This window comes from Platichthys flesus, chromosome 16 (assembly GCF_949316205.1).
Source record: "Platichthys flesus chromosome 16, fPlaFle2.1, whole genome shotgun sequence".
Classification (NCBI taxonomy): Eukaryota; Metazoa; Chordata; class Actinopteri; order Pleuronectiformes; family Pleuronectidae; genus Platichthys; species Platichthys flesus.
The window spans coordinates 9,570,341-9,595,303 of NC_084960.1; the positions used below are offsets into that span (position 1 = coordinate 9,570,341).

A 24,963-nucleotide genomic window follows, 5' to 3' on the forward strand; every position below is an offset into this window, starting at 1 on the left:
GTTAAAAGTGACTGACATTATTAACTCTATTTGTCCAAAATCAAAAGAAGTGCTGTTAATCTGGAAAAAAACCGGTTTCTTGTATTTTTTTGAGAAAAGGTTTTTCCTAGAAACAACTTTTGAACTTCAAATGGTTATTTTGCGCATAACACACTGTGTTTGGTAATAATATGGCGTTTTTCATAACAGATTTATTTAGATTTACGACTCTCTCTACAGTAGAGCAGAGTTTTGGAGGCATATAAAAGCTGTGGTGATCCAGACTGCCTCCCAGGATCACACTACACCAGGTAGGCTTACAGGTATCCTGAAACCTTTCCTTTATCTTTAGGTCACTTTTCGGAATATGATTTTCCATTGTTATACAGCTGTTTCAATTATCCTGATATTATTCCTTATTTTAGCAGATATGAAGAGGTAACTTTAATGAAAATTATACAGTTAATCGCTTTAGACATGGTTGAGGATTCTTATTCCATACAGCCCTGTTGACCTGCATTGTTTGCCAAAATAAGAGCCACAAAGAGAGGAAATTAAATCCCATATTTTGATTTGAAACTGCTGTATTGTGTGACACTCCTTAACAATCGATTTCCCCCCAGCCACAGACTGTTTGCTCGCCTCCTGACTCACGATCACGTGGAATTCATATGAATTGTAGTGCATTACTTCTAGTAGCATTTCCTACTAAATTTGGATGAGACCAGCCTGATTGTGCAGCACAGTCAGGGTGACCATTATGGTGATTATTTGTCCATGGAAAGTTTCACTCTGGGCGTGATCTTTCTTTAAAGGAAGCCAGCTAGTGGGTGTACTTGTTTAACCTGTAATGCCTTGCATACAGCCAGATGCAAACAAGAGAAATCACTCATTTGGGACTTGATCTGGGGGAGAAGAAACATGTGTTTGAACACTGGCCATCCCTGCGACTGCTTGACTGATGGCAATCCCTGTGAACCATGCAGGATGACGGCCAAAGACCGGGAGACGGAGGAGGCCCACCTGTCCAACAACATCAACGTAGAGAGTCAAGCGGGGAGCACATGCGAACCCGAACTGAACATCCCTTCCAGTGTTGTCGCGAGGGAGAAGGACCATAACTGGGGATGGATGTTGTCTGGGATCATCTGCCTCAATGTCTTGATCCTGGGTTGCGCCTTGGCCAGTGGCAGTGCTCACAACGATGTGAACATCAAAATGACCGACCTGCAGATTTACCTGATCGTCCTTCTTCTCCTCACCTCTCTTTGGATGGTTTATTACATCATCTTCACGTCCAGGAAAGAAAACGCTGTTTTTTACCAGGATGCCCATGCTGGACCGGTGTGGCTCAGGGGTAAATAATGTTTCACTTGCGCTGGAATTACGAGTTGTTGCTATTAACAAAGCTATGTTGAAAGTTTAAAAATGTCCCCTGTTCTTCTTTCCTGCAGGAGGACTTGTGCTGTTTGGTCTGCTCAGTATCATCATGGATATTTTTAAGATAGCCAGCTATGTGGGCTACCTCCACTGTGACTCGGCTGTTAAGGTTGCATTCCCTGTGGTGCAACTGGTTTTCATACTTGTGCAGGTAAAATTGTACATGGCTCACTTTGTAGCTGCACAAATTTAATGTTGAAAAATATGAAGCTAATTGTAAAATCAATTTGCAGACGTACTTCTTGTGGATCCACACAAAGGACTGTGTGCAGCTACAGAGGAATATAACACGGTATGTGACAAATTCCTTGCTCTTTGTCTTGGTAAACATGCAGGCCTTTTTAAGGGGCTGATATTGATCAATTCGGTGCCTTAAATTTGGATCTAGTGAATGTAAATGTGATTCATGAGGAGACTCTTTGGCCTCGGTGGAAATATGTGCCCTACTGAGTTCCATTCCGGTTTTATTCATTTCTTTAAACAATGAACATTCAGAAAGCCTGAAGGTATCCATTTGCTGAAGCTGAAAAACTTAAAACAAATCATTCATCAACTATCAGGATTTCTGGTAATTATTTTAGTTTTGGCTCAAAAATGCTGTACACCAGCTTTGGTTCCAACTATCATGTTTTTAGCTGCTGTTAATTAAAGTTGTTTTCCTCTGGTGTGTCTCCTCTGTTATTTCTAGTTGTGGTCTGATGCTCACCCTCTCCACTAATCTGGTCGTGTGGATGACAGCGGTCACCGAGGAGTCCCTTCACCAAACAAAGGTTCCTGATTATCCAGAGAACATCACAAAGCACTCCAAGCGAAGCGAGTACATTGTTAAAGGTAATCGATTTAAGTGACTAAAAATAAATATATCAGTAATGAAAAACACAACAATATAATCTTCCCCTCTCCCTGTGCTCCGTTTTGTCTTACAGCAAGCTATGGGGACAGTGAGTGCAAATGCAGCCACACGTCATGTAGCATCTTCAATGAGGCCTATTACTACCTGTACCCCTTCAATATCGAGTACAGTCTCTTTGCCTCGGCCATGGCCTACGTGATGTGGAAAAATGTAGGTCGAGTAGCTGACGAACACAGACACCACAAAATCAAATTCAGTCTGAGGGATATATTCCTCGGCCCTGTGACAGGAGTTCTCTTAGTTGTGGCAGGTCTGGCAACCTTCATCGCATACGAGATGGAAATGCAAAAGGAAAGCAGTGATGACGATGATAATGACAAGGCCGTGATGATGCACTTTGTCATGAATATCGTCATTGTGAGCTTGATGTCCATTTCGACCATGATTGGCTGCGCGATCTACAAGGCTGATCACAGGGAGCATGTGTCTGAGAAAAACCCCACACGCAGCTTAGATGTGGGGCTGCTGGTGGGAGCGTCACTGGGACAATTCATCATCAGCTATTACAGCATCGTAGCCATGGTCGCAACCGAGGCCAAAGGATACTTGAACAGGCTCAACCTGGCTTGGGCTATCCTGATAGTGATCCAGCTCGGCCTGCAGAACTTTTTCATAATCGAGGGGCTGCATCGGGAGCCCTTCCACGAAGTGCACCCAGTCACTGTGGTTTCAAATCCATATGTGATGCAGCCAGGCAAAGAGCTGAGCAGCCTGGAAGAATCAGATATGGAAAATAAGCCGAACCCTGCATCGACAGAGCACGGCCTGCACGGCCACTCGGCTGAGCACAGACACAAACTGTCATGGAAGAGACGGGTGCTGAAGGAGGTCTGTACGTTTCTGCTGCTGGGAAACGTCATAGTAAGTACCACTCGCCCTCGCTGCCTCAGGTTCACTGTTTCAAAATTCACAGAATACTCATCCTGCCCTGTCGTTCCTTTCTCTCACAGCTGTGGATCATGCCGGCGTTCGGTGCTCGTCCCCAGTTCGACCACGACACCGAAACTGAATTCTACAACTTCAACATGTGGGCTGCCGTGGTCAATGTTGGACTTCCTTTCGGGATCTTTTACCGCATGCATTCAGTCGCCAGTCTGTTTGAGGTTTTTATGACCTCGTAACACTGCAGGAGGAGCAAAAATGTCGGGCCAACTGTTTTGAAATTTTAAAGCTGTTTTGTACAAATTATAGATGTACTTTGTTCTGATGATGCTCTGTTATTTCTCTGTAATGACCTAATTAGTTCTCTCTGTCTGTGAAGAGCTCACTCACTTCGATGCTGCTCATTAAGTTAAAGCCTGTATATTTGACAATGAAAATGTATTCAGAATACTATTATCACACAAATATTGACATTAAACTTGTGCAATTTAATGCTTCATACTGTATGTTCACAAAATAAAGGCAAGCAATAAAATAAGCTGAAGGAAAGTGAATGATTTATTGCCATATATGTTATTATTATTATTATTATAACTATTATTATTGTTAGTAGTAGTAGTAGTAGAAATAATAGTTGTATTAGTAATATTATTATCATGCTGCTTAATAAAAGGAAATTCAGATTGCTGGTATCTAGTCTAGCCCACTTTAAAGATAGGTTATTATTTGAGCTGAACACAATTGATCATGATGTTATGGCTGGTTTGTAGATAATTAATCTGTAGCAATTTTGATTGACAAAGAATTGGTCACGTCTCATATTCCAGCCTGTACATTTCTTATATTAAAGTAAAATGAATATCTTTTTTGGACTGTTGGACATACTTCAGGAGACTTAATAGGCACGTTAGATGATTTTCTGGTTGTACGAATCAATTATTATTGAGTCTATCAAGAAATCACACAGCAGATTGATATAAAGCTCATGTGACAGAATTAACAAACACAAAGAGCAAATTAATCAAACGCTGTAAATTAACATTTGACCAACGCCTCTGAGACAAACAACACGACTAAAGTACAAGTGGCCAACTTATTTATATTTAAAACAAATAATCCAAAAATTGGTAGCGAAGGCTTACCTTTGAGTCAGGCATGTTTCAAGCCACACTCACCTGGGGGTCCTTAGCACACGGGTTTGTTTATAACCACGTCACCAGGAAGTACATCCTGAACTGTCAGAATTCAATATGCAGAGACAGGTAATCGGACAGTAAATTATATTCAGTGACAATTAATCGTAACTTTTTTTGTTCTAATATGGTGCTGACGGTCTTGTTTAATATCGCAGACTCACACATTCAAGACTTCATCGGTTGTAAAACACGAAGTTAGCTAAAAGAACAAGTGGCGAGCTCGGTTTGTTAGCGTTAGCGTCAACATGCTAATGTTTGTGAATCCCCAGGACTCCCAGGACGCGCCTCTGTTCGGGGAGGATTTCGACCCCAGCAGACCACGGGCGTCTAAAATCAAGTGAGACGATGCAGTTTAACTGTGTGTTTGAGCGAATGTTCCACTTCAAACTCTCCAGACTCAAGTGAGAACCTGTGTGTTGCAGACATCCTCTGGCTTCTTTCTTCCACCTCTTCTTCCGAACGAGTGCCATTTTGATCTACCTGCTGTGTGACGTCATCAGCAGTCGTTTCATCGTCTCCATGGTCGCCATCATTCTCCTGCTGTCATGTGACTTCTGGACTGTGAAGGTGAGGATTCCAGGTTGGGTTTTCCACCGTGGATATGATTATGCTTTATAAACTCAGCTCATCTGCCAGTGATTCTTTTGATTAGTTGTTTAATAGTTTTATGGTGTCCCATTCCAATTTTGAATCCACACAGTCCAAAGTTATGCTCTAACATTGCTAGATTTTTCAGTCAGACTAAAATTAGAACTAAGGTAGAGTTCATACCATTGCCAAATTACAAACACGAGTATAAAGTATAAACCTACTTGGCTAAATCCTTTCTGATTCTGATGCTTGCTTTTTTTTCTTTTCATAAACAGCTATGAATTATTCTCTCAGACTTGTTGCAAATATCAATAAAGTGGGGAAAACCCCCTCTTAGATCCGCCCCCTGATCCGGAGTGGCTCAAAATATAATTGGTTCCTTCATCTCCCATCCTTTCAATTTGTCCAGATTATAAATCAAACATAACATAATAATCAAACAAGTGAACGCATAACCTACTAAAACGTAACTTATTTGGTGGAGGTCACTATAGCTGTGACGAAATTAAAGAAAAAAACACATTAAATATTAACGATATATAAAGTTACTATGAGAGTATTTATATATCACGTTCAATAATCTGTTGGTTTTTTTAAATGACAAAAAAGATTAGTTGATAACCTTCAAATGAAGCCTGTTGGATTTAAAAATATATTTGTTTTACTTCTAATATTTGATCCTGTAATGAATATGATTTTTATGACAGTAACAAGTATTTTTCCAGAACGTATCGGGCAGGTTGCTGGTCGGCCTTCGATGGTGGAATCAGGTGGATAAAGATGGAGGGAACCACTGGGTGTTTGAGTCGAGGAAGGTAAGCAGAAGAGTGGGCTGGTGTGTGCACAGGAGATAATGATGGCAAGATATGGTGTATGTAGTTTGATGTGGTGGGTCTATCACCATATAATATGGCCTTAATAGACAATTACAGGTCGTGTAACATAAAACAATTGCACTGTTGTTTCCTTTCGTTAGCCGAACACATCATCCAGTGCTGATTCACGGATCTTCTGGCTCGGACTTATCGTGTTCCCCATCATTTGGTTCATTATGGTGTTCAGCGCCATCTTCTCCTTAAAGATTAAGTGGCTGGTCAGTTCGGGAATCTCTGTCTGTTAATTCCTCTCAGTTTAAATAGCTGCACAGACCTTTTTTTGTTTGTCTCATTCCTGTTTGTGATTTTTTTTTTTTTTACCCCACAGGTTATTGTGATAATGGCTATGATATTACAGTGGGCCAACTTGTATGGTTACATCAGATGCAAGGTGGGCGGAGAGTCCAGCCTGAGAAGCATGGCAAAGAAATACATTGGCGTCCAGATTTTAAAACAGGTATGTCAATTTAATTCTAGGCTTATTCCTTCACATTTTATCCAACTGATTGTCACATTAATACTTTTTTTCTCTCCAAAGGCAATGAAGAAAGGCGAGGGACAATAACTTGAAGGGGACGTCCCAACCAATCTGCAGAAGAAGACTGGATGAACACATTGTATTTACTTGATTCCAGTTTTGAAGGTGGCTGGTCCTTTCTGAGGGTAAAGGGATTTTGTATGTGTCGTTTCCTCTGAATCAATTGTTTGAAAACTTTAGGAATAATTCCCACAAGTCTTCTGTAAGTTCCAGTTATATACAGTCTAGTTCCTTTTCATTAATTTATTCTGATGGGGCAACAGTGCAGAGTTAAGAGAGATTTCAGTGACGTCTTCTACCTGCCGTTTATTTAGTGAGGAAATCTCACTGACATCAAGGTGTCAATTGCAAACTGAACAAATTACATTAACACAAGATACCAACAAGACAACTCAGGCACTGAAAACAACCATCCAACACACACAGAGCCAGTGACATGTATACTACTGGAAACATTAACATGAAGGAGGGCGATTGTTAAAATGTGCAATTGTGAAGTTTGGTCTCTGTTTGACAGCTCAGCCTGTCAGGCAGCATCTATGAATGTGAAAGGGATATTTTGGGAACACAGATAATTTTATAAGTGGCTGCAAATCAAACATAGGATTTGGATATTGTTACTGATGTAGGTATTTCTTGTTTAAATCAATCTGTATTATAACTGACTTAGCTGGGTACTGTAGGGAGAAGGGTTTTGAATTGTTTTTTCGGATTTGTACAAAAACTGTCCGTTTACTCAGGGCTTCTGTGTAAATGAGACAATAAAGTTTTTCACATTTTTGAAAAGTGAGACTTATTAATGGCTTGTTTTTAAATGATGTGTATTTGAGCATCACTTAATAAGATGAAGTAGTTGTCTGCTGGTGTCGGAGATTAAGCATCAATTAAATAATAGAATCCCATCTTTGTGCATCAGATAAAAATACTTGATCCAATATTAGTTTTTCTTATTATTTACAATTTTAATTGTCATATGTCAGGAAGCAGTTTAGTTTTTATGTTGGACTTAAAGTTTTGGATTCAACTTGAGCTGATAAAGCAGGTGGAGGTCAATGCTTTAAAAAATTCAACCACTAGGTGGCAGCAAAGCATCACTTTATTTTTATTAGCCGGTTACTGAAGTTTTTATTTTTTCAAATTATTATATTCAGAAACATGCTAACACACATCAAACATGAATATATATAAATCAGCACCACAACAAATGTGTGCTGGGATTTGCATCTGTCTTTGCATTTAAATTCTTCCGTTTTATTAGATCTAGCAAAAGTACATTAAAGTTGAGGATCGTCACTGCAATATTAGTACCAGAAATCGAAATGGTTTACTTTACATGGGTACTTTATCATCACAGCAGTCATTGAAATGAAGTATGTACCGCCTAAAGATAAATAGAACCAGAAAAAGGTCTGGTCCAGCTTGTTGGCGAGGGCCTGGTATCTCCCACTCTCCTCTTCCTTGGCTTCCCATGCTTGCAGGAAGTTCACCACCAGCCTGAGCATCTTATTGGACTCCTCCGAGGCACTCAGCGGAACCACACTGATGTCGGCTTTGGCCTCTGGGAGGATTAAAGTAGCATTAGGAAAGATGGAATGTGTACCACAAAGTTGCACACATTTTCTCTACCAACAGCAAGAGTGAAAACACTACACACATTGCTGCACAAACTTAACATATAATTGTTTCTTCCTCACCATCATCCTCTTCGTCGTCCTTGTTCACTTGGTTTTTTGGGCCTGACCGCTTTGGACAGCAGCAGAAAATGAAGCCGCCATCTTTGGCCACCCGAGTCAGAACCAGGGACACCAGCATGCTCAGCACCAGAAGCACCAGGCAAACACAGAAGTGGGTTCCTGCAGCACAGACAAATGGTTAGAGGCTCGAGCTTTTTGTCTGGCATCGTGAGGTTGTTTGCATTCAACTGCGAGGGGACTGACGGATGATGGGGCTGCACTGGCCGTCTCCGGGGAGCCTGTCGTTGAGGATGCCGAGGAACAGGGTGAAGCTGAGCACCAGAGTGACCTTGAATGAGTTGCGTTCGCCGCATCCCAGTGGCAGGGCGAAGCTGACCACATCAGCCAAGACGATCAGGATAGTGGGCAGCAGTAACGTGATGAAGGGGTTGAGGTATTTGATGCTTAGTGACACCTGAGGGGGACGGAAGACACAATGTCATGGCTGTAGTGAGTTTATAAAGAAAACACTTTTCACCTGTGCCAAGGACGTTAAGTTTTCATCCCCGCCCATTTTTTTTTTAGTACCACTGTTGCTGGAATCGTGTGTCAATCACTACCGTGAAATGATTATGCTTGACCGTTCCTCATGTTGATGAACGTACCATTATGTAATTGCGGTCGTCTCTTTGTTTCTGCAAGACCACACTGTTGGTTACCCAGTCTCCTGCCTTGCCATCAATATTCCACAGTTGCCCCAGTTTCAGGATTGTACCACATCCTGAATGACACAAAGTCTTCTTTAGCATGGTTTGCTCTGCACGATATTTACCCAGGTAGGAAATATATTGGCAGTCATATAAGGTTGGATGAATTGAAATGAATTAATATTGAAACTGATGAAAGAAGGCGCCAGTGCCACACGCTTTTCCTGTAGCGAAATCATGCATCTGCACACGCTTCTAACTAAAAGACAATCTGGCATCTTTTAAAGATAGATAATTAGAATGTGAGAGGAGCAGGAGAGTCTTACAAATTCACACATATTAAACATAAGTTCCACATCCTCCATATCTTCGATAAAATATCGTATTGGCCTTTGTTTATGTGAAGAGCTTACCGTCGACGGACCAGGCTTGGATAGCGACAGGACATTCATCAGAAGCAAAGGGGTAGTTGAACAGATTGACCTCACAGTTCACCTCAGCGTTGATAGTCACAGAGTGCTTCACAGTGCCGTTGCTGATCACCAGCAGATCATGGGAGCTGTGCGTCATAGTCGTCAATATTCTATAACGACGCAAGGACAGGACAGGAACACGTCAGATGAACTCATCCACAAATTGAACGTGGTTATGAAGGGACTCACCCGTTTGTCACATGGAGCTCTGGGGTCCAGATTTTATCTACCGGCAGGATCACTTCTTCAAAATCGTACATCGACGTGTCCCACTCCAACTCAGGATCCCTCCATATCTGCGGTTCAAACATCTAAATGAATGGGACTGAACATGGAAATTTGAATTTGTGTTATCACTTGAAAGCATCTTGGAGCTTACGATAGTTGCTTGCAGACGGCTGATTAGACGGAGATTCTTTGTGTCCTGGTAAAAGAAAGACAATAAATGAAGTTAAGAAAGTGTAGTTATGATATGTTCTCTGCACATTCAGCGGGTTTAGATTAACACAGCATAGATAATTAAGATATTTCGCATGCTAAAGCACATCCTCTTGATTTATTCTCATAATCAAAATAATCAAGCTTGTGGTTCTGTGAGATCAAAAAGGGGAAACAAGAGGAAATTCTCAGTAAGCTCCAAATGTACAACACAATACTTACAACTGACAGAGTTTGGTACTCAATCAAGGGGACATGTATCACATGGGTGCAGTTGTCATGCTGTGGCTGAGAGGAAATGTTTTTATTTATCAACATTTCAGCCAGACATCTGCGACTTTTGCAGCTGGATTTAGCCTCTCCACTTCCTGAAATTGGAAAAAAAAGGTTTGGAATGCAGTCAGGTATATTACATTTTTATCTAAAAATAGCTTTGTAAGGAAGTTAGACTTACCAACTGTGAGTAAAACCAGTAAAAAGGTCGCCTTCATCACAGTCTGGGTAAGAAATGTTGATGTTTCTAAAAACATCACTGCAGGAATCAGACTTTATGACAGGTAACCGCAGAATAACTGATCGCTGTGTGTTAGGAAGATACCATCCCTGTCTTCAGCCTCACATCTCACTTAAATAGGCCCGTCCGAGACAATCAAGCACACATTCAGGACACGAAGGCACCAGACAATGCGAAGGACTCACAATAGTGTGTAAGAATACCCTTGCGTAATTAATTACACGGAGTGTTCGCCGTTCCCCTCAGGGAGCCTGTGTAAACAGTGAGAACAAAAATGGAATTGCTCTCACTGTGTGTTTACCTGGCCGCAGACACAGGTAGCTCCAGCTGCTTTTTGTTATCCAGGCATGGCTGCGGTCAATAATCGGAGACATGTGTTGAACTGAAAGAGCTGGGGCTCAAAGTGCTGGGTGCAGGACAAAGACTTGAGACTGGCGGGTTGAAGTGTGCTCGAGGGAAGGCCTCACAGAAAGGCCATGAAAACGCATTGTGGTGACAGCTGTCTGGATTATGAATGCAGCTGTTTTTTTCACATGTTGTTTCTGCCATTTGCACAAACAATTATAATGCGTAACTTGCTATGTCACGTAATACCTAGAAGGATCTGCCCACAATCTCGACTACACCTCCACAAAATGAAGTCTGTGTATTCTGTGGGTGGTGTGTGTCATGTGTACTATGATGGAGAAATGTAATCCACCTACTCTCTTATAAAAGCCTCTCTGTTTGTATGTGGAACCCGTATCTTGAGAACCGTTCATCTCATCGGCCTCACACTTGGCATGTGTATTCCTAAATGGATAGTTCACCCAAAAATGAAAATTCACTCATTATCTACTCACCACTGTGACGATGGAGGAGTGGGTGAAGTGTTTGAGTCCACTTCTGGAGTGAGTCCAGGGGTTGCAGCCAAATCCAATACATTGTAAGTAAATGGTGAGCGATTCTTCAAATGTTAAAATAAACAAACGTAGACGGCATCTCGAGTCAAATGTGCCTTAAGTCTGCGCACTGAGCTGAACATGTCTTCTTCTACGTCCTGTCGGCAACTGGGTCAGAATGTCCTCCAGATCATTTTGAAAATGTAACAAATTGACGCAGACAATCACGACTATCGCAGGTGTCATGGCAGCAACATTTATAGCATCACTTCCCCTTTAACAATTTTCTACAGCGTAAAAGCGCAGTGTTGTTTAGTTGCTGCAAAGCTTTATATAACGACCTGAATTACAAAGCTTTTATTTTGAAGCCGACAGTAGTAAATCATTCAAACTTATAAATATATATGCTACGAAATAATAAAGCCATGCAGTTTCATTTGATGAAAAACATTGGCTATTCACATTGAATTGCCGACTTCACTATGCAAATAGTCTGTTCACAAAAAGCTTTGCAAACAACAATAAAAAAAGGTTTATCTTGCACATGGGGCGTGGTTTCATACTTTGATTGACCCGTGATCATTATCAGTCCGAGCTGAGGTTATCACCCTCTGTTCTCCCCTCTGGAAAATTACTCTATTACAAGATTTCCCCACAGCTCCGGCCGCCTCGCTGCCGGGGGCTCCCAGTGGCTCCAGCTGAAGTCAGTGAAGTGATGAAGGCCCATTGCTGCCTCTGTTGACTCAACCTCAACCCCTCACCTTCACGGCCCTTTAACGCAGCCAGCAAATCGTATATTATACTGCAAAAGACAGGGTTAGGGTTAGTCACACTCAAACATGCAGATTATTATGAATAAGTTATATAAGCTTTAATTTTCTTGAAAAATGTTATGGTAAATGTATCGTGTGATCTAAACTTGTATTATTATTCATTAGGGTTTTATCAAGTTTATTACCTGTGCGTCAACATAGCTGAAAGCAGGAAATTGTGTTACTGTATGAATACAAAATAACACAAAATGGTGTTAATGGATTTTTACCAAACTTGGTTGGATCGTTACAAAGGAGGGTATCTCCAAATGATTCACTTTCGGACATGATTGGTCAAAGGTCAAAGGTCGAGGTCAAGAAAATTATGTTCGATAAAGCATATTCTGAGGTTTCTCAAAGGTATCTCTGTATCCCATGAGACTTTATCTATATATATATCTATATATATAGATATATATATAGATATATATATATAGATATATATATATAGATATATATATATATCTATATATATGCATATACATCTATATATAGATATATATACACAACCTTAAGCTTATAAAGGATCACGTGGTAGAAAATGATGTCATCATGACATCACTATGACATCAGAAAATGATGTCACACAGTGTAGTAATACATATGTTTTTCCACACAGTAACATTATTATTAGAGACACAAGCTAAAGCTTCTTTAACTAACCAATCATTGGTCATGATATGGTATGAATTACATCTTGATGATGTCATAATGAAATGGCATAAATAAAATTTTAAAAAGTCTGCATTGCCTGGTTGGGATATTTACAGCGCATCTGCAGGCAGATCTCAATAAAAATGTTCTTTTAAAATTGTTGATCTCCACATTTTTGATTTATTAAGTCATCATGATGTTGTTTCATGTCTTTAACACTTAACATGACCTCATTGTTGGCTATCATTGTGTCCCGTAGAGCCACTTCCTGTCCGTCTGTGTTTTTTCGCTTATCCATTATATAGTTGCTGATGAGCTGTTTTGGTTATCTCTCAGAGGAATGTGTCTTATCTCTGTCTTCACATCAAATCTTACAAAAGAAAACCAATACATGTTGAATCAGGTCAGTTGGGACTGAAGGGAAGGTCACAACACCGAAACCACCTTGTTTCGGCGTTGTTGACCTTTTTGTCACAGCTTAGGATGCTCTTATGGCCGTAATAAATGTGGTTTAAAAGTAAGTGGGGGGGGGGGGGCGGTTCAGTTGTGATCTTTCTTCTCTCGTCAGAACCAACCTGAGGTCAATTGAGTCAAAGAAAATCCTTGTGCCAACGGCAGTGAATCTACCTGCTCGAGCAAAGGTGAACCTTCTGTCTAATGAATGAAAGAAATCTAAAGGAAATTGACTCAAATACATGTGGCTGCCATATAAGCTTGATTATCCTCAACGCTTATCTGCCTTTTACATCTTGGCAGAACATCGGCAACGAACAGAGGACTTGATGTTTTGGACGGAAGCTCTAAAATATTCCATGGGTCGTAAATTCTAACCGATCGTCCAATAGGCTTTCAGACTTTGAAGTTATTGCTGTGATATCAGGAGAAAAGGAGACTTTGCCTCAGGACCAGACCCCCCAGACACTCTGCAACCAACACAAGGTGGAGTTTACTTTGACTGCACGTCTCCTAATGCCTGCTACAACTAATGGGCTCATGCGACACCTGATATCCTCTCATTTCCTCTCTCACAGTAAGTTGCATATTGAAATATATTTTTTTAATGATTTATTGAAAATTGAAAAATGAATAAACAAGAGTACTGACAGTGATTTTCGATGTGATGAAAATAATTGTTCATGTTTCAATAAGGTTCATGATACATGTTGACACTATATCTTTTTTTTAACTCATATTTGATAAGAGTAGCAGGTCAGAGACTTCATTTACAAGCCACAAACACTTTTTTGAAACACAAATATTTCCCCCTGCTAAGTTTGTGGTTCTGTTTCGATTGAGTGCTGGTGGGTAGGTGGGTGGGAAGGACCCCAGTGACCTGTTGTTGTCCAGGTAAATACCCTCAAGGATTTTTCTGTGTAGAAATCAGGCTGCAGCATAACTATCACACTTATCAGTCAAGTAGTCAACTGGTCATACGTGCGTGTTTGCAACAGCTGATTGTATTACTCTGTACACTTTCATTTACTTATCTATCGAATGCTCACAGTAATTAGGAGATTACATGTTTGAATGGGGCTGTTTCATCTTATCAATCAAATTTTAAATATTGGAACTTTATATGGGAATTAAGTAAAAAAAATTAACTCTTACAGTCGTTTTCTCCTTAACGTGTCGTGCATGACGGTGCAGATTTCAGATTTCTTTTTTGACTCATTGTTTACTTCCATGCTCGGGTCCTGTTCACCCAACAACAGGATCCCTCATACAATATAATCTCATTAACGCAGACGGGAACTGTAATAACTTGACACTGTTGGAAATAACCCTGAAACCACAAGGACACTTTGCAGTTACATTAAATTAGCACCATTATCATAAAACCGAGATAAACATCAACAGCATGTCCTGAAGCGACTCAATTAAATAATAAAAAGTTGAGATAAAAGATTGTCTGACTTCGTGCAAGGAAGAGCACAGCTTTGATGACAGCCTCATTGATCACTGGGTACATGGACTCACAGTTCTTCGCTGATTAATGCTTGGGTAAAAAAAACTTTCATTAGTAATAATTTAAACTGCTGTCAAATTCCTGAAGAAAAAGCCCTGACTCTGTTGTATTTTGTTTGTCATTGAAACGAAGGTGTTGCGGTTAAAGTTTAACACGGGCAGTAACATATAGAGGTGAAAGCTGTTAGGGGATAATAATTTACCCTCATTGGGACAAAACAAATAGATTAATAACTTCACTGAGGTTTCGCTTGATTAACCGGGACAAACTTTCTCAGAACAAGTGGCGTAATAACAATGATTGCAGAAACACTTTGCCTGTTCACCAAGGTTATTGACCTCAAGCTTGAAGTAAATACACATACACATATAAGTGGATTTATCAAAAACAAGTACATCTGGGACTACGCCTTGTTTCCCTGCCATTGTTCTGGGTCACACCAGACAGGCAACAGACTTTTCCAAAAACTCCAAATTAAATAGATGAGACGAGCTGAATAAATAATAAGAGATTCTTCCGCCAGAGAAGAAAGATCCCTCTGACACGAAGCTGGTACATGAACAAGGTCAAGTATGAGGAACTTTCTTCTTCCTGGAAACAAAATATAAGGTTCTTAGGTTCATGTCACTGGGAAAACATAATTTAAGTTGGAATATGAGGGAAATAAATATACACACACGCACTTTTTTTATCTTTTTAACAGACTCTATTTTTATCATGATTTTTCCAGACTTATTGACCATTCAAAACAATTCCCATCACAAGTCCCATTCAAACACACATTCATACGGCGCGTTGTCTGTCATAAACCATTTATACACTGTCCGATTTATATAAAAAAAGTGTCTCAGTTGTTTCAATACATACACAGAAACATAGGGAGAAAAATAGAAAATATATATTTTTATAAGCAGGAGATTAACATGATAACAATGTTTTTTGTTGGGCAGATTTCCTGTTTACATAGTTGTCAAAACTGATATGTAAGATGTGTTGTACTTTACAGTTTATGGTTTTATGGTTCCATTCAGGTTTGATCCCAACTGTGATTTAAAATATGATAAGATAAGATAATAAGTACTTTACTAGTCCCACTGACAATGGGGAGTAGCAAAGTCAAAAAGTAAGTTATAAGTAACAAGCAATACGTAAGTGCAAGGAATATAATGTATTTAAATGAATGAATTTCAGCATAAACGTTAAGGCTCCCACCACACTGAATGATAAAGTGTTTAATGGCTCTTATTAACTGTTTTTTTTTTATTATTGTAACAAGCAGAATGGAAAATGTAAATCACCTGCAGGATTACATTAGGTTATAATGCGGGCAGTGGACATCTTGGTGATTATGGAGACCTTTTAGCACACCCGATTTAGACTGTCTCCAGACTGTAATGGAACTCTTGGTAAATAATCAACCAGGAAGAAACACTGCTGGAGTTACTCTCCACTGATAGCTGGAGGCACAGATTGACCCAGGGCTCAATCAGGAAGGGCTCAGTTGAAAACACAAGTCTCAGAGACTTTTACATTTTGGTCATATGTAATGAGAAAGATGCTCTCTACCTGGCACATGAGTAAACACCTATACATAAACTTGATTTTCCATCTCATCCCTGTGTGTCTGCAGAAAGCGGATCACAATGAGCACAGCACGGGGCGAACACGTCGCCATCGATACCAGCTACACCACCATCCACACGCTGAAAAGGCAAAGTGGAAAGGAGGGCAGGCCGCTCCGCTACATGCAGAAAGATGGCGGGTTTTCTGTGGTTTTCCAGAAGGCCCCCGGAGACTGGAGCCTATACCTGATGGACTTCTTCACCACTCTTGTGGAAATCCGTTGGAGGGTGATGCTCCTCGTATTCTCCCTTTCCTACATCTTCTCCTGGCTCCTCTTTGGCCTCTGTTATTGGCTCATCGCGTTTGTGCACGGAGACATCGACGACACAGACAACGAACCCTGCGTGTACAATGTGCGTGGCTTCACGGGAGCCTTCCTGTTTTCAATGGAGACCCAGGCGACTATAGGCTATGGCTTCAGGGGGACGAGTGTGCAGTGTATCGTGGCTATTATTTCGGTGACGGTTCAAAGTGTATTCAGCTGCCTCCTCGACACCATTGTCATTGGCGCCGTTGTGGCGAAGATGGCGTCCGCTCGTAAGAGAGCTCAGACAGTGGGTTTCAGCAGCTGTGCAGTAGTCAACCTGCGAGACGGGGTGCTGTGTCTGTCATGGCGCCTCGGAGACTTCAGAGGAAATCACATCCTAGGGGGGGTAGTCAGGGCCCAGCTAGTCCGCTATGTAAAACACCAACAGGGGTCTATTGTGATGTCCTATCAGGACCTGGACATTCAGAACAGGGACATTGTCCTCGCCACACCAACCACCATCATTCACAAGCTGGAGCCCGGCAGTCCCCTCTACAGCCTGGGCCCTGACGACCTGCTGGGGGACGACTTTGAGCTGGTGATGTCTTTCACTTACACGGGGGACTCCACGGGTATGCTCCACCAGACACGCACCTCCTACACACCGGCAGACATCCGCTGGGGCCAGCGTTTCACGGACATGCTGAAAGTGGGCAGGAGGCACTACAAGGTGGACTACTCTCTGTTCAACGTGACCACGTGGGTGTCGGTGCCCCTGCTCAGTGCAGAGGAACAGGACAGAGAGAAGCTTCCTGTGGAGGACCTGGGTCCGCTCCTTCCGCCGGGCAAGACAAACGGACACACGCACCAGGTGAATCGTGACCTCGCGGTGGAGGTGGTGCAACAAACAGCCTTGTAGCTACTACGTCACAGTGCAGGCTGGACTATTCCCAGAAGATTAGGTTCTGTCAGGACAGCATGATGAGATGCGATCTTGTAAATATATTTATATGTGATATTCAAATGTTTTTTGTAAGCTTCAAATTAATGAATGAGTCGTGAGTTAAATAAAAGCGACATTTTCCTCATAAAAGTCTTGATTTAGTTTATTTTTCTTCTCTCGTGTGTTATAGTAACACTGTGAGGTACTTCATGTGACGCAGGTGCAGCTCTACACTGCCACCGTGTGTTCACTGAGTATACTCAATATAACAGCACAGATTTAAGAGGACTTACTCCACTGGAACCAGTGTGTTTGTTTGATTCTCATAGATAGATAGATGGATAGAAAGATAGATAGATAGATAGATATAGAGATAGATAGATAGATAGATAGATAGATAGATAGATAGATAGATAGATATATATAGAGAGAGAGATAGATAGATAGATAGATAGATAGATAGATAGATAGATAGATAGATAGATGGATAGATAGATAGATAGATAGATAAATAGATGATAGATACATAAATAGATAGATAGAAAGAAGTATAGATAGATAGATAGATAGATAGATAGATAGATAGATAGATAGATAGATAGATAGATAGATAGAAATGTAGATAGATAGATAGATAAATAGATAAGTAGATAGATAAATAGATAGATAGATAGAAATATAGATAGATAGATAGATAGATAGATAGATAGATAGATAGATAGATAGATAGATAGATAAATAGATAGATAGATAGATAGATAGATAGATAGATAGATAGATAGATAGATAGGTTTTGGCACTACACAGCAACACTTATCTCCAAAAGAAAAGTAAACTGTTCTGCTGTCCATTGAGGAAACTTCATTGTCATCTTCCTCTCCAGCATCCAACACAAAAGGCTGCGAGCCCCGGACAGGCGCTGCAGCTTCTCATTGGCTAGTTGCTGTGACAGGGGGTGGGGGACAGACCCACGTGTTTTCTTCTTTTTTTTTAAGTCGCTCTTTGACATCTATGTACCTCACTGCTGCTGGAGACGGTTATGGCAGAATCCATAGCGCCAGACGGGAACTCGAGAGAGCACAGTAAAAGAGAAGCGGGAGTAAAAAGACAGGAAGTGCGCATATTCTGCGCACATGGGACTTATTCCAGGAGGAAAGCGGCAGATTTGCACTGCGAGGACCAACAGGTAGGTGCAATGATTTCTCCCTATTTCCCATAGTGATAAATGTGTCCTCAGTCTGTGATAACTCGGGGGGAGTGTTGAGCGTGTATTATTAACTAGAATTTGTTTTGAAATTTAAAAGGAGCCGTTTCCTGTTTCATAATATTAATCATGACAACAACAACATATTTTCTTATTGATTTAATATTAAAATTAATAATAATCTATTGCTGTTATTGTTATAATGGGACAACGGACACTGCATAATGTTGCAGTTATTGATATAAACTATCGTATATCTTTGCACAAACTGATTTTATTGATGCTTTACTGAATCCTGAAAATAATGAATAAAAAAAAAAAAAAATCTGTGTAGCTATTCCAAAGTACACGCACTATAATAAAACAACATATTTTGCTAAAAGCTGAAAGCAAAACATGCCGATCTGCTGAATGACCGTCCACACTTATTGATTTTGTGTAATAAAAAATAGAGCAGCTTTATGTAACCAGTTTCCATCTGCCTCAGTTGTTGGCACTAATTGAGAACACATGCAAAACAAACAATCACAGGTTGTGCAGCCTGTGGAAGCCTTCGCCCGTCGCCATGCACCAACCTGCAGTAATAAGGGAGGCGATATGGTGAGCAGGTAAAAAAGCAGCCATGGTAAACAGTGGCAGAGACAGAGAGAGAAAGAGAGAGGGACATCAGTTAGTGATGTGTTCAGTGTCAGTGTGTTAGAGATTGGATTTGCAATGGAGCATCACCAACGCTAAGTGAAGGCTGCGTTTCGATAAAAGATATTACACAAGTACCCTCTGACCTGTCGTTCTGTTGGACGACGAGGGGACATCTTGGTGTTAACTTATATTCAGTGGCTGGTATAAATTTCTAGGCTGTAATACAGCCTAGTGTTGCTTGCTTCAAATACTCTGTGAATAAAGACAATTTGATGAATGACCAGCATCCTGTAAAGAATGAAGGAAACTGTGTTGTCTCTCCCAGACGGAAAACGTTGGGGTTTTGTGAATGTTGCAGTTCAATCGTAATGAATGGAGCACAAAATCAGACAAATACAGCAATTTGCAATATCAAATGAGATTTCTGAAATCCAGAAAACAAAATAGTTTGGCCTGCTCCGAGCTGTGAATGAACGGAGCCCCGTAATTCCCATTAGTGAATTAGACAGGTTGCTATTTGTGGTCAACCCACTGGTGACATCATCTGTTATGAAAAGCAAAGAGGATGCAGGACCACATCCCTTTACATCTTAAATCTCGTCACTTGATCTAAAAAGGCACAACAATAAGGCGATGGACCAAAATGACCAATGTCCACACAGTGTCATCTTTAACAACTGCGTCATGTTTTCAGAACTTAAATCTTTAAGGTTTTTTTTTTACAAAAAAGGCTCCTGCGCTTGATTTAATTTGTTTATACCTAACTTATCCTTTAATTTTCACTTTGACACAATATAGAGCTACTAAGATGAGACGGAGAGTAATTTTGGCACCAGCAGAGCATGCCTGGCTGACCGTGGCGTTTTGTGGCCTGTGGTGCTGCATTTTAATGGACCTTTCGGGCCGCCCACCCACACACACCCACACACACACAAACCAGGTCAATAGCTCCTCTAATTTAGCTGTCCTTGTCGCTCTATTACATATGATGCAATCTGTGAGTTTCAGAGAAAGACTCCCATCCTCTCCGAAAAGCTGCTGGTTGTTAATTAGTTGTGGCCGTGCAATGCGTATGTTGTAGTCGACATAGCGTGAAGTGAGCAGGCTTTAGATGGAACATTTTTAAGCATTGTATTCTCTCGTATGTGCGTTGACTTTGGAAACTCATCTGCACGTAGCTGATACTTGTACTTTTACTTTGTTCCAGTGGCTCACAGGATCAACATGAACTTGATCTGTAATTTGACTAAGCTACCCATGGACTGACCTGCGTAATTAATACTTAGATTAACCAGGGCAAACACCCTCTCCCACTTTGTCAGCTATCTGAGCGCTTGAATAATACGTCTTATCTAATACTGATAATGCACACACAATGGTTTCTTGTGCTTTCTGAGTGCACTGTATAGGCTGTGTATGTTCTCAACTAATGCAAGAATGGTCTAGTTAACTGTAAGTGTGCAATCCATTATTTAGACAGCAGGTAACCACACACTGACACGTACTGATCTTTGCTCTGGTTCCTGCCAATTACTTTAAAACTTTTTCCCTCTCTCTCTCTTGGTAATTACCACAGCCCGTTTCACTGATGAGGTCCAAACCAGCTGTCAGAGAGGAGTGACCTGCTCTAACCAAAGGTGCATGCCTGCAGAAGCACAGGCCCAGTCTCCGCCGATCCCCAGCAGTCCTGCTGTTCACATTTTCTGCTTGAGTTTGTCCCCAGGATCATTCAAAACTGTTTCTCCAACGCTTCTACCAAAAACTGAGACTGTTTTCCAAAGCAGAACCGGCCCAGCCCTCCCCGGCGGAAGTAATGGGGAGTGTGCGAAGCCACCGCTACAGCATTGTGTCCTCTGAGGAAGACGGCATGAAGCTGGCCACTATTGCCGTCCCGAATGGGTACGGAAACGGCAACGTCAACAAGGTGCACACATTGCGCCAATGTCAGAGCCGCTTCGTCAGGAAGGATGGTCACTGCAACGTGCAGTTTATCAATATGAGTGAAAAAGGCCAGCGCTACCTGGCAGATATCTTCACCACCTGTGTGGACATCCGCTGGCGCTGGATGCTGCTCGTATTCTGCCTATCTTTCCTGCTGTCGTGGTTGTTTTTTGGCTTTGTCTTCTGGCTAGTTGCCCTCTGCTATGGAGACTTAGAGAATGAGACTCAGATGTGTGTTTCCAATGTGGACAGCTTCACCGCTGCTTTCTTGTTCTCAGTGGAGACCCAAACCACAATTGGCTACGGCTATCGCTACGTGACAGAGGAATGCCCCGTTGCTGTCTTCATGGTCGTCTTCCAAAGTATTTTGGGCTGCATCATTGACGCTTTCATCATCGGTGCGGTCATGGCCAAGATGGCCAAGCCCAAAAAGAGGAACGAGACCCTGGTGTTCAGCCACTTTGCAACAGTGGCCATGAGGGATGGCAAGCTGTGCCTGATGTGGCGAGTGGGGAACCTGAGGAAGAGTCACCTGGTGGAGGCCCACGTAAGAGCTCAGCTCCTGAAATCCCGCACCACCGCAGAGGGGGAGTTCATCCCTCTGGATCAGGTGGACATCGATGTGGGCTTCGACAGTGGCATTGACAGAATATTCCTGGTGTCTCCGATCACCATCGTGCATGAGATCGACGAGGACAGCCCGTTTTATGAGATGAGCAAACGGGAGTTGGAGACGACAGAGTTCGAGATCGTTGTGATTCTTGAAGGCATGGTCGAGGCTACGGCCATGACCACTCAGTGTCGGAGTTCGTATGTGGCCAGCGAGATTCTGTGGGGCCACCGCTTTGAGCCGGTGCTCTTCGAAGAGAAGAACTACTACAAAGTGGACTACTCACGCTTCGAAAACACATACGAGGTGCCCAGCACGCCCGACTGCAGCGCTAAGGAGCTAGCAGAGAGGAAGTCCAACGAAGCCAGCTTGAGGAACTCCTTTTGCTACGAGAACGAGGTGGCTCTTGAAAAAGTTGAGATGGAGGAGGACTTTGAGGAGGACGTGATGAGCGCCGTTGAGGTCGGCGCGCCCGAGGACACAAACACAGATGCTGTGTCAGACTCCGAATGCAATCTGGACCCATTACCTTTAGAATCAACACCCCTGACGGCAGAATCAGAAATATGACTGCAGGGGAAAGAGGGTTAAAACACTACCTTATGGTATCTTGAACTTCTGTCCAGACTGGTGTTGTCAATAATGCATGACACTTTGAAAAGACTGTGATTTGAGTTTGATATTCTCTATGCAGAATCTTATGCACAAGATACCAACAAAGTAAAATCTATGCATATGGTCAAAATGGTGGTAAATGAAGTGGCTGATGGGGTAGATGGCTTCACTGTACACACTGTGTGGTCTGTTTCTGTGCATACTGGCCTAAATGGTTCTACTAAAATAGCCAATTGGGTTGACTACATTTGTTAATTTATTCCAGTCCATACGTCCAGGATGCACATTTTGCAATGAGCATCCTGCATGTAATAATTCTTTTTTTTTGTGTGTCATAAAAGTCACACAATATATTTGTTCAGGCTTAAATAGTTTAATATATTACATTTTTACTGAAAAAAAACTGGAGGTTTTCAGATTTGATTTCAAATGGCCACTTAAATGTATGCATTTTTGATTGTTTTGATTTCAACAATCGTTTTAAAGGCGACCTAATGCCGAAGTTGAATGACTTGCACAAAACAGGCTGCTGTTTGTTAATGAGCAGGTCTCTTAACAAACTGTGCGTCTAAATGTCCTTCGGTGTGATGGTCTGGGTGGGTGCTCATGACGCTCACGATGAGCGCCGGTGCACTACGCTCCTCAACCCCGATTGTCTTTTCGGAATAAAGCATCTATTGCAACGTGTGCCTTAAAAAAAGTCTCAGTCCCAGCGGAGGCGGTCAGGAGGTCTCAGCTTCGACTGAGCACACACTGCAGTAGATGTCAAGGGAGGAGGCATTCAGAGGTGATTCGCAGTATGGCCCCACTTCTCACAGGTCTCCATGTTCTAATGTGCAATACAGTCCAGTGGTAGAATGTGACAGGAGGCTCGAGCGGAGGTTATGAATGTCGATGATAAGTGCTGCTAAGATACATATTGTGTGTATAGAGAGAAACCTAGGAGCCAAAATGTATTATTTGTCTTTTAAAGTTTCCACTTTGACAATTGCAGATGCAGACTATAATGTTATTTTTAGATGTAGACAAGCATGATTCTGTGTTTTCCAGAGCTTTAGTGCACTTTCTTCCTCACCAGAGAATTTTACCCCCCCAACAGAAATTGCTGTTATAGTTTTTTACCCAAAGCCAAATGTGAACATATATATATATATATATATATATATATATAAGAGACAAACAAACTTATCTGCTAGTTGATTTGAAACCTGAGCTTCTCCTCATCTAACAGTGTCTGGCTGTTGCACCACCGATTTACTTGAGTTGATTTTTGTTTTTTACGTAGTCTCTTCTGCATATAAACATCAGTGTTCTTGGCGTGGTAGAACCCTTTCACCTCACCACTGCAGGTCTTGTAAAGTTATTTTTCGTTGCTGAATGGGACCTTGTCTCATTAAAGATCCGGTCGGTCCACTCATATTTTTCATTTACTGTCACAAATCCATTTTTTTCTCTTTGGGTGTTGCCGTGACACATCATGCTCGGATAACGTCAGTGGGAAGCCGTATACTGTGCTGCTTCTCTGGGAAGGAAATCTGTTCTCACATCGGCACTTCTCCTGCTTTATGTCTTCTTTTTTTCTACCAGGGTCTTCCCACCTTCCTGCACAAACTAGAGACTGTACAGATTTTTTTTTTAAACCTTTTGTAAGTTATAATGCAAATATTGTATATTGATATTGCAGTTGTTGAAAACTGTTTCTGTTCTTTTTTTTTTTCAATAAAAACGTTAAATGTGTATGACTTTTGAAAGGCTTAATAAATAGCACCCATCATTCTATGTTTAGCTCAGGGACGTATATACAGGGCGAGGATTTTCCCAGGATTGGCAACTTGACCGAAAATGTCTGTCACCTGCAGCTGGTGAGCAGAGGCCGGCTCAGTTTGAAGCTGTGGCTCAAATTCCACAGTTTTAGCTGTCAAAGCTCTCACCATCATTTACTGTGAAGGTCCTCAGGGACCCTGATGCTATATCAGTCTGCTCCGCTGGAAATGATTCGCCGACAGCAGTGGAAAGAACACCTCCTCCTATTTATCTCTTTCAGTAAACTGTGGAAAATAAGTGTCTTCTGGGCCCTGAGGTGTCCTGATGAATGGCGTGAATGTGCAGATTTAGCTGGACTATAATCTGCTAGAAAGACTCAATCCTCCCTGTATTTTTTTTGTTTTCACAAAATTCTCGCTTCTCTCAGAGATTTCTGAGAACAGTGAAATATTTGTGGTTGGCGATCTTACCATTAAACCATGCAGACTAACAAATGACATAATAATCTAATAGCGAGGAGGCAGCCAGCGTTGTGTGATCAGCAACCAACTCCTCTAAATATGCAAAAACCATTAGAAATGGATGAACCCGTGTCTGCAGTATGACACATCTGTCAGCATATTAAGTTAGTTTCCATCCACGCCTGTGTTCCGCCAGCATGAGACGTAGTCGGGGGACCTATCGATCCGACGCGTCCACAGGGAGGCAGTGAGCCGATTTGATCTGGTTCTCCATAGGAAGTGGGTGCTGCCTCTGGGCTTTTTCCACATTAGCCAATGAAACGGCTACAAAGCTCCTGCTTGGAGTGAAAACGGGGACGTTTTTTGTTTCAAAAAAATGAAATG

At 41.6% G+C, this 24,963-nt stretch overlaps 5 protein-coding genes across 5 annotated transcripts; 4 read left to right on the top strand and 1 right to left on the bottom strand.

Moving 5' to 3' along the window:
* Window positions 1–545: 545 nt before the first annotated feature.
* Window positions 546–3,753, top strand: otop2 (otopetrin 2). Its single transcript, XM_062408555.1, has 6 exons — window positions 546–1,336; window positions 1,434–1,570; window positions 1,653–1,711; window positions 2,108–2,250; window positions 2,346–3,193; window positions 3,283–3,753. Exons 1-6 carry the CDS (start codon window positions 901–903, stop codon window positions 3,451–3,453), a joined length of 1,794 nt encoding a protein of 597 aa, XP_062264539.1. The 5' UTR covers window positions 546–900; the 3' UTR covers window positions 3,454–3,753.
* Window positions 3,754–4,386: 633 nt separating this feature from the next.
* LOC133971375 (Golgi apparatus membrane protein TVP23 homolog B-like) lies at window positions 4,387–7,200 on the top strand. Its single transcript, XM_062408693.1, has 7 exons — window positions 4,387–4,476; window positions 4,680–4,747; window positions 4,833–4,977; window positions 5,727–5,816; window positions 5,978–6,094; window positions 6,205–6,333; window positions 6,415–7,200. The coding sequence occupies exons 1-7, from the start codon at window positions 4,465–4,467 to the stop codon at window positions 6,439–6,441; spliced, it is 588 nt and encodes a 195-aa protein (XP_062264677.1). The 5' UTR covers window positions 4,387–4,464; the 3' UTR covers window positions 6,442–7,200.
* A 494-nt stretch (window positions 7,201–7,694) lies between these two features.
* Window positions 7,695–10,048, bottom strand: LOC133971374 (5-hydroxytryptamine receptor 3A-like). Its single transcript, XM_062408692.1, has 8 exons — window positions 9,928–10,048; window positions 9,647–9,691; window positions 9,457–9,563; window positions 9,208–9,377; window positions 8,753–8,868; window positions 8,352–8,562; window positions 8,109–8,267; window positions 7,695–7,972 (listed from the first exon to the last, which is right to left on the bottom strand). The coding sequence occupies exons 1-8, from the start codon at window positions 10,021–10,023 to the stop codon at window positions 7,716–7,718; spliced, it is 1,161 nt and encodes a 386-aa protein (XP_062264676.1). The 5' UTR covers window positions 10,024–10,048; the 3' UTR covers window positions 7,695–7,715.
* Window positions 10,049–13,458: 3,410 nt separating this feature from the next.
* On the top strand, window positions 13,459–17,500 carry LOC133970445 (inward rectifier potassium channel 16-like). The gene is made up of 2 exons (XM_062407260.1): window positions 13,459–13,596; window positions 16,163–17,500. The coding sequence occupies exon 2, from the start codon at window positions 16,176–16,178 to the stop codon at window positions 17,319–17,321; it is 1,146 nt and encodes a 381-aa protein (XP_062263244.1). The 5' UTR covers window positions 13,459–13,596; window positions 16,163–16,175; the 3' UTR covers window positions 17,322–17,500.
* Window positions 17,501–18,125: 625 nt separating this feature from the next.
* LOC133971591 (inward rectifier potassium channel 2-like) lies at window positions 18,126–24,085 on the top strand. Its single transcript, XM_062409010.1, has 2 exons — window positions 18,126–18,531; window positions 20,765–24,085. Exon 2 carries the CDS (start codon window positions 21,002–21,004, stop codon window positions 22,307–22,309), a length of 1,308 nt encoding a protein of 435 aa, XP_062264994.1. The 5' UTR covers window positions 18,126–18,531; window positions 20,765–21,001; the 3' UTR covers window positions 22,310–24,085.
* Window positions 24,086–24,963: the final 878 nt, after the last annotated feature.